Raw genomic sequence first — 10,087 nt, 5'->3', positions numbered from 1 at the left:
ACGAGGGCAACTGAGTTGATTCAAACATGGTATTTGTCCCAAGAAAAATGTTAAAAGATGGAGAACTTGGGGTTGGAGCAATATGCCTGATTTTTGGACAGCCATGCTGGGAATGATGCAGACTGTCCTCCTGTGTGCCGTCGCAATCAAATGTGTGGGATTCTCTGAATGTTAATATAATATATGATAATGAAATAAATGATAGGAGCGGAAGTTTGAATGAAAAAAATAATAGTAAAACGGTATAAGCCAAGTTTGGGATCCCTTTATGTGTGTGATCCTATGGTGAACCTCTTTTTTTGAGTTTGTACTTTTCAAAAAGAATAAGAAAAGGAAAATTTTCTTTCATCCCAACTCTATCAGCCACTACAATATTTGATTGTTTGAACCTTCCCAAATGCAATAGCCACAAATTATCATCACTGGAACGCATTAATGTGAACTGTCAAAAGATGTATAATTGTGTTCTTCAAGCCTAATAATATCTTTCCAAGGTAGTTTTCCAACTGCCTGATGGAAATAAGCCTTGCACATGAAATAACAGTGAACTCAAAATCGACAACTGAAGCTCTAATAAAATTACTGATTTGGGTTGTAGAATACGGCAATTCAATTACATTGAAATGTACCAAACAAGAAGCAAGAGAACAAAAAGGAGATGATGTCATGGAAAAACATAACAAAAGCTACGTCATTTCAAATGCACTAGGCTGGAGAATATTTTTGTCAAATGCGTATTCACTGAAGACTCAATAAAATCAGATGGCATCATTGCCTAATTCCAATCTACGAAGAAAGAAGAGCTTCAACCTTGGCAATTTGATCCTCTTCATTCTTTGGGGTTGGACTCCGGTTAGCCTCGTGAAACAGGTCATGCTTCCATTTCTCTACACGGGTACCACTGGTTCGATATCCTTGCCTCCCACCAAATCTGTCTCTTCCCCTGTAATTTCCACCACCACTTCCATTGCCATATCTTTCTCTCACTGGATAGCCGACTCTCTTCATTTCATCCCTTTTGGAAGCCATATCTCCATTGGAATGCTTATTATTAAGTTTTTCAGAATATCGGGGGTCACGGCCTCTTTCTTCTCTTCGTTCCCTTCCCTCCTGAATCTGGTGCAGATCATTTGATTTCTTACTCTCTGGTACCATTGCCACTTTCTCACCATCTTCATTGTCTACTGTAATCTTCTTCTCCCTAAATGCAGGCCTTTTCCGAGCAGGAGTGAGTGCATCAACCTCCAGTTTCGAGGACCCATCATGGTGCCTATCCTCCCTCGCAGCTTGTGGTTTCTCATCTCTTTGCTGTGACTTATAAGTTAATGACTTCCCAGATGCTCTATCACTATCCTTATCTGGATCCTTTGAATCCTTCCACCAACCACGCTCTAAGGGGGGAAAATAAGGCAAAACCAGATACAAAATCGTTAGAGAATCAAGAATGGAAAGGTTGAAGAGATACTCTAAATTTTCTCATGCAAGACTGTTCCTAAATAAGAACATGACCTCTGGAAGAATGTATGTTGACATGTTGATATGTCAATGCCTTCATTACCAATGATCCATGAATGTTAGGTAACAAACAGGCACATGCATTTACTACAGAAACAATAGTTTCTTTTTCTTTCAGAAAGATAGTTTATTGATAATATGAAAGAGGATGGAGATACATCGGAGATCCCAAAATGAAGTTGCAAAACAGTCGCAATACTGTAATTATTAAGGAGAGGAAGCCATTTACACCAATACATAGCCATAGGTAGAACACTAATTAGAAAATATTCAAAAGTAGATTTGGTCCCATTAAGCAACAAAAATATAATATCGACTAGTTGCTCCAAATATTTAGAATAATATTTATGAAAGTCAAAATAATAATAATAATAATAACTTTAATAATACATGCATAATAGCTATGATTAGTAATGTTACAAAGAGTAGACTAAACAACATTTCCTTTATGCACCTGCTATCTATACTCACGGCGTTGCACAAGAGAAAAAATAAGAGAACTCAAAAAAAAAGTTGGAATTATGGCTTAAAAGGAAGTAATGAAACCCACCACTAGTTGCACTCCGACCAAAGCTTCGACCAACTTGCCCGGCATTACTGCGTTCATCGTGCTGTTATAAGACATGCACAGGCAAGCCTAAGAAGTTATATACACGGATGCACTCGAAGGCAGGGCTGAACAAGATTCCAATTACATCAGCCCAGCAAAATGTTGGGTAATCTCAATTGCAACAAGTAATGGAAAAAGGAGAAGGGAGGAGCAAGAAATGCAGAGAAGTGGAGAGAATTATTACTGAGCTGAGCAATTTAATTTACCAATATTGATGATGAAATTCCACAGCTATCTAAATTAAGATCTCAAAGAAAATAAAAATATATGTTTGACCCAACAAACATGTCCTTTATAAGCCATAAAACCATGTCACAACATACTTTTAAAAAGTGAGTGTGTGGCTGGAGCACCTTACCTTGCACCTCACTGAGGCGACCCACCTGAAATTGCATGCCTTAAACAATATTAAGTCATTTTATCATGAAAGAAAATGCTCTGGCTGAGATGCCTACTTTAACAATCTCTTCAAAGAAAAAAAATCCCTCATTTCATTTCAAGAATACATTGACTAAAGTCCATACCTAGTATTGTATCCTATATCGCTAAATGAAATATTAAGTAGACTATAAATTTAGTGAAATTCAAAGGAAATCCCCTTACAGATTCATTTATATCTGCAAGGATAGAACACTAGCTCCAGGTAGACCCAGTCAGAGAATTTTTATGCCCATATCTTGCAGGGACTCGATGGTTCATATGAAAAGCTGTGAATATTGCAATTACAGCTAGAACATAAAACTACAAAACATTTGAAGCTCCCAGCCTTATTTTTTATCAAACACAGTAAAAGTAAAAAAAAAAAACTGATACTAAGTTAGGATTGAGATGACAGATTAAAGAATGAAAAAGCATATCAATAATGACTTTAAGATTCTGCCAATATTCTTGAGATCAAGCCATGAATTTTGGATAAATAGTGGACAAGGACAACCCAAACTAAATTCATATTAGTTTCCAAAAACAAAATAAGAAAGAAAATAGCAAGATTAATTGGAAGAATTCCTCAATGTAGAAAAAACCTGAAAATAAGATCTTGATCGTGGCACTTCAGTGGGATTCACTGAATGTTTAGTCCCTCCATCCCTCCCATCACTGTTCCTGTTTGCTCCTATGCCAGCTCCACCTTCTGGTTTGGACTCAAGTGCTAATGAAGACTCATGGGGTATCATGTCTTGCCCCACAAGACGTAGCTCATGTTTCTGATCCCGTTCTTTATTATCTTCAACATGAGAACTAGAGTTTCTAGATAACTTCTCCTCTAATGTTTTCCTGTCCCTCTTTGACCTCTTGGGACTAGTAACAATAAGTCACATATTATGCCATATTAGAGTTCCATGATTAAACACCACATAATAAATGCATAGATTACTTATTTTATCTTAAATATTATTTTGATTCAATTAGAAGATAAAGAATGGAGTCATCTTATCGTCACAATATTCAATTAAGGTAATGTAATGCTCTTGACAGCCCTTGCTTTTGACTAAGTAGGAAAGTGTAGCATAGTGCAGGGCCGATAATATTTGTTTAGGCCATTTCGGAACTAAATTGAACTAGCATAATGCAGGGCTGATAACAATCATATGTTACTGAGTAGCCATCAATAACCAGAAGTAATTTGAAACTATAACGAATAAACATGAGCAACTATGAGACCGAGCATTGCAAAAGCGATTGTCCAGCCATTTCTTTAGCAGCAATCAAAATACATGTTCTTCAAAACTTGGAGCTAAAAAAATATCCATGCAGGCAACCTATTTCTCAAAATGCACTGATCCCCTTCTCTGGATGGTCATACAATAAAAAACAGATACTACAAAAGAAATGAGCATTCGAAATTATTGGCCAAAGTACAGTTTTCAATCATACATCCATCAACAATCAACTGCTTTTTACATGTAAGAGCAGTCAATCGCATGTCCATTAGGAGCTTTCATCGGTGACCACCCAAGTAGAAATTAAAGTCTACATTTACACTTAAGAACTTACAACTTAGGAAGCATGGACCCAGACAACAGCGTACACACGGCATGAGATAAAATATGAAACAATGACAAGTTAATTAGAAAAGAAAAAAAAAAGAACATGGATGCACTAGGACACATTTTTAAATAAAATGTGTACATTGTGATATATTCAATATCTCAAACTGCATAAAAACAAAATGTGTTTAACTGAAACAAAAAGGGTCAAGTTAGTTGACAATAGTAGATGTCCAACAAAGTTTGTTGTACACACTAAATAGTAAAAAGCAAATAATTTAGAACGAAAATCAGTTTTCCACGTAAAGTCCAAGCTCCCATCTCAATCTTCTAAAACAGCTTTATCTTTACCACCCCAGACAACTTCACTTACATCAGTGAAAACCATAGCCTCCAAATCCAGTTCATCCAATGACAAGTTAGCTACTTCAAGGATGCCAACATCCTCAAAAGAATCAAATGAATCTCCTGCAATATCCCATAACTTGGTCTCTCCTTTCAAATAACAAGGATTTCTTCTAGACAAATAATGAAGCTTACTATGCACAAACACCAAATCTTTTGCACGTTGTGGTGTCATCTCATTATGCCTGATAGTCACTGTCATATCCATATTGTTCTCCGGTAATTTTATGGCTATCACGGCAGGTTGCACAAGAAGCTTTAAAGCTAATGATTGAATGATTGGTCCCTGCCCACCATAGAGAACCCACCAACGTTCAGGATCCATATGATACCTATTGCGTAAGGAATCAGCATAAAAAAGATCTCCAGAACTTATACAAAAATTAGCAAGTTCGGTAAGCATTTTCACATGATCCACCTCAGTGCTAAAATATCTCGAGACATTTCATTCCCCCACTATTTACTTCCAAATCTCTATATGGAACAAGCCATTCTTGGCGGCTATAGTACCTAAATATAAGTTGAGTATATGTCAACTCCTATAATACACTTAGAATAAGAATAAAAACATATGACATACTAAAAAGTACCTAGATTCAAGGAATAAGCTAAACAATAAGGTGGGGTATTGGTCTTTTGTTCCGACGATCCACAAGAATTTTGTGTACCACATTATAGAAAGAGGATGATTTTTCATGATGCTTTCTTTCATGTCTAAATATTGTTATCTTCACCTTTTCAACCTTTCGTGATAGCCATAAAATTAATGGAAGGTCTCTCTTCACTCCATCCAGCACTTATAATACTCACACCTTTCTCACGCCATGTGTTTTCTACAGATTGCAATGATCTCCCAATATTTTCCTTTTTACTTTGTAGAAGACTTGACCTCAACAGATCATAACTAAGGAGGCACATATTCCAAAAACATATTATTTGCAGCATAGGTGAAGGAAGTTATATAATGTGGATTCTTTGCAAAATGAAGAGGCAAACCAGAAGAGTAAAACATTCTAGCAATAAGTCAATCTAATTGGTCATGAAATGCCTTGTCAAATGATCTTTCATGTACACTTGTACTATCCTTCCTTTTCTTTGCCACGACCCTTGTAGAAGGAGAACTACTCATGCCACCAAATCATGCAGTTGAAGGTGGTAAAGAAGCAATTGTAGCAATTTTTCTTTCAAATTGTGCATTCACTTCATCTTCCAATCTTTGCATATCAGCAACATCTTTAAGAGTGACTTTAGGGGCACATTCTCACTCCTTGACCGCTTATCTTTAAGAAGTAAGCCCTAACTCTTGTATAAGAACTTTTCATTAATGCATGACAGAACTTACATTGCCAAGAGAAATTTACACCCCCATCACTCAACTTGTGATCCTTGGTGACATATTTCCATAGTGGCTTAGATTCATCTTCAACACTACAAGCGACCGAATAAATAGGAGTTGATTCATTCTCGCTAGATGAACTATCGTCCTGACATACAAAAAGAACCAACGAACGGATACTCTTTATAGCTAAAATTTACAAATATCTAAAAAGAAACTCTCATACAATAGTGAGAAAACAGTGAACCAAGAGCTGAAAGAAGGAATTAGCAATTCACTATTCGTCCTCCCAAACCAAAAGCTTCATAAAATTGCTAATTTCTCGAGACCCATTTAAACATATACCACACCAACCAACTATATAACAAACAGACAGTCAAATTGAACGACTTTACTTTTCAAACAATGTTCACTTAATGAACACTGCTCAACCATCCCGATTACGATGACATCAAAACAAACATCATCAACAAATTATACAGGAGCAAAACTCCAGCAGTGGTAACGCAATAACAATCCATTTAAAATGAACAAAGTGGTAATAAGTCAGCAAACTTAGAGACAAGGGTATGCAATCAGAGAAAAAGAGAAGAGGGTACCTGGGTTCTCTATCGAATCGGGAACGGTGGCGCTTGGAATCGGATTCCCGAGCTTCACGACGTGACATTTGGTTTGCGCCGTTGAGGTAATTGTGAGAATGAAAAAGGAAAGAGAGGGAAGTTAGGGCTTCGTCTCGCGGGAAGGGGAAGAAGTGATATCATTACCGTAATCCTCAATTTGGCTATTGCTTGGCAGCTTCTCCACTCCCTTTTTTCCTCTCTTTTTTTTTTGTAATTAAATAAATTGTTTCTTATTAAAAAAAAAAAAATCTCTTTAAAAATTATCTTCTTAGTTTTCAAATATTTTGATGAAAAAAATATTTTTTAATCTCATGTTTCTAAAAAATGATTTAGTTGGCTTTTTCTAAAAATAATTATATGATATTTAAAATTTAAAAGAAATAAGTTTAGAGATAGATTTTTACCAATTATTCTTCTAATTTAAAATAAAATTGTTTTAAACCCATTTTCTTAAAAATTAGATTAATAATAAACATTTTTAAAACTTTGGACCAAATGAGAATTATAAATGTATAATTTTAAAACTCACAATTTTAGAAGACATAGGACTAAAAATATAAGTTTTTACGAAGAAAAATGAAATATTTTGGTTAATGCACGTTTATTAGTTTTACTTTGCATCAATCTCAAAATGAACGGTTGATTCGTACACTACCATTTTTTGTTAATAAATTGTGAAAATATATATTTAATTGATTTCAATAAAATTTAGTTTTAGAAACTAAATTTAAGATTTAGTGAAAATATAAAATTCTTTTTTTTCAAAAATTGGTTTAAAATGTTTATTCTAAATCACAATATTTTATAAACCGATTTTTTCAAATTCTATTTTAGATAGTTGTCAAAACAAAGCCATGAATTTCTTTACAAAATAACTTATCTTTTAATTAAATCACTTGAAAATTAAATCCAAACACATCCTAAATTTAGATTAAAAGTTCAGCTTAACCTCTAGATTACCTTAGTAATTAGGTCTATCTTTTTTTAAGTATTATTGGTTCTTCAATAAAAGAAGTTCCTCCTTGATTAGTTAGGGGTGAGGCGGGGTCAAGGTGCACACCTCACCCTTGTTATTACCGTGGGAAGAGATGTATTTTCGATCCAACTCCCCCCATTCCATTTTTAGGGATCCATCATCTCCACTCGTTGGAGTTACATTCAAGTTATATTGTTATCGTTACTCTACTCACGCAACTTCTTTTTTTGAAAACAAAAACCCTTTGAAATATTTTTTTCATTAAAAAATATAAAAATTAACAAGATAGTAACGTGTAAAAGTTGGAAGATATATGCGGCATAGTTTACCACATCAAACATGTAAAAACCAATTGTATCGATTATTTTAAGAATGTCTCTTAAAATAAGATCAATAATAACAAAATCGTTTCATAAACGAGTAAAATCGAAAAGGTCAACTAACACATTAACATTATCATCTTTAACCTAAGTGTGAACTATGCATACAAATCATACATCTTACTTATAAATTAACAAAAGAAAAGGAAAAAAAGGAACTAGTGAGGTTTAAACCTTGTGCACCATTTAAGTAGAAGGGAGTCAATGGGAGCATCCATTCTAGTCCCAATCCCTCCCCACACCAGCATGTCTCCAATGTCTTTTAACTTTGAACCACTCACTTCATACATACTCTTGAACCCAATCCTTGTGTAGAATCTAACCAGCTGCGTCCAATCTTCAATGTCATTACCTTTGTTTTGTTTTTATTTTAAAATAACTTTCACACATTTCTCCTTAACTCGCCTAAAAAAATTGCTTAATTTGTAACTAGAATGGTAAGGATTATTGTTTGCCATCCCCGTATGTAATTGTTGAACTACTAGAAAAAATAGAAAGAGTAACTGACATCCTATCAGGCTATCTATCACCCAATTGTTATCTTCGAGAGTTAAGGCTTTACCACTTCAATTGTTACACAATCATGAAAGACAAGTTGTTAACACACACATGAACTTATTATAAAATCAATTAGAGTTTATCTTGAGTGGACTGTATGCAATTTTTTGCCGTTTGACCATGTGGTGGTGTGTGTGTTAATTACTGTGCATGGCCTTCTTCAATCAAATTCTATCCAGAAAGATGTAAAAAGTAAAATGAAAGAGATAAGAAGAAAAAAAACCTTGGAATGGTAAAGATCGGAGTCATTAATGGCCAATAACTCCGCCGTTTTGCAACCACAATCATACCCATACCGAATCGCAACAGCACCGATGAACAATCCAAGCCCAAAGATGGATTTCTCCATTCCCAAGCTTTCTCTGTTCAATCGAATCGAATCAAGATGAAGAATCTTCCCTCCCAACCACACTCTCACCAAACCTTCCGCCTTCCCGATCTCTCTCTCCGTTCCCAAGCTTTTCGCTGTTATTCGGAAAAACGGCCCCAATGTTTGCAGACGGAGGCTCAGATTCTGGGCCTCCCCCGCTGCCACAATCTCTGCCATCGTCGGAATGTTGTTTTCATTTTGCCGCCCGAATTTTGATGGAAGTGGTAATTGTGAATTAGGGGATTTGGATGAGGATGAGGCGTGGATTTTAGTTAGGGTTCTGTGAATTGGGGAATTTTTATGGGGGATTCGGGGAATTGTGATTGTGAATAACTCCATTAATGGCGGGAGTTTTGAAGGTATTGAATTTAGTGAGGAAACATGGAAATGCAAATTGGGGAAGGTGTTGTTTCATAGGTTGGGGAATTCCATCTTTCATCCAACTCTCAATCATATACTTTGATGGATAAAAGTGCTTTTAAAATTATTAGTCGTTTATTATACTCGTAAACTTTGCTTTTGGTTTCATGATAAACTCTACCTATCTTACAACTTCATACAAGATGTCATAAAAAATCATAAACGCTTCATAACTTACTTTTTTATTTGTGCATGTTAAGCTCTTATATTACACTAATTAGGGACGTCACAAGTTCACAACCATAAATTTGTAAAAGTAGTTGTTAGAAAAAAGTTGATATAACATGCATTATTCCAAAGCGAACGTTAAATCATATTTTTAAAATTTTTAAAACGATGCACATGGTTCGTTTAAAAAATTCATATTATCTAAGTTAGTTTTTTTAAAAAAAAACTACACTGAATACCATTATACCACTTCATTTTCTCGACATCGTGGAGAATTGTAAAAAAAACAACAAATTTGATAAAATATTTACAACATATACTTTTTTTTCAGATTTATCAATAATAGACATTGATAGTCACTGATATACTTATATCAATGACATGTATAGACAATAATCTAAAATTTTATTGTAAATATTTTAATTTATTTTGCTATTTTAAAAAAATCCCAATTTTATTTTAATTTTTTAACTAAAATAACTTTTTTTTTTCCATTTTCCTTTTTCTCATTTCTTATATTCCTTCCCTTTATTTTTCTCTTCCCTTTTCCCATTTTCTCTTAATATGTTTATGTTTTCTTTTATTTGATGGATTCATTTTGCTACATATAAAAGTTTTCCTAGTTTTATTTTCATTTAAGATAGTGAATGATAATTCTTTTCTTGAAGATTTAAATAGAACATAAGAAGAAGAAAAGGTTGAATTATTACACAAGATCTAAATATTTTTATTTAAGTATAAAAG

General features: G+C 34.3%; 1 protein-coding gene across 1 annotated transcript; it reads right to left on the bottom strand.

The window, feature by feature from the left end:
- Nucleotides 1-544: 544 nt before the first annotated feature.
- LOC101213709 (hypothetical protein) lies at nucleotides 545-6,683 on the bottom strand. The gene is made up of 4 exons (XM_004152231.3): nucleotides 6,451-6,683; nucleotides 3,148-3,421; nucleotides 2,066-2,126; nucleotides 545-1,391 (listed from the first exon to the last, which is right to left on the bottom strand). Exons 1-4 carry the CDS (start codon nucleotides 6,516-6,518, stop codon nucleotides 787-789), a joined length of 1,008 nt encoding a protein of 335 aa, XP_004152279.1. The 5' UTR covers nucleotides 6,519-6,683; the 3' UTR covers nucleotides 545-786.
- Nucleotides 6,684-10,087: the final 3,404 nt, after the last annotated feature.

This window comes from Cucumis sativus, chromosome 4 (assembly GCF_000004075.3).
Source record: "Cucumis sativus cultivar 9930 chromosome 4, Cucumber_9930_V3, whole genome shotgun sequence".
In the NCBI taxonomy this organism is placed as follows: Eukaryota; Viridiplantae; Streptophyta; class Magnoliopsida; order Cucurbitales; family Cucurbitaceae; genus Cucumis; species Cucumis sativus.
This window is presented reverse-complemented; position numbering and strand designations above follow the sequence as displayed.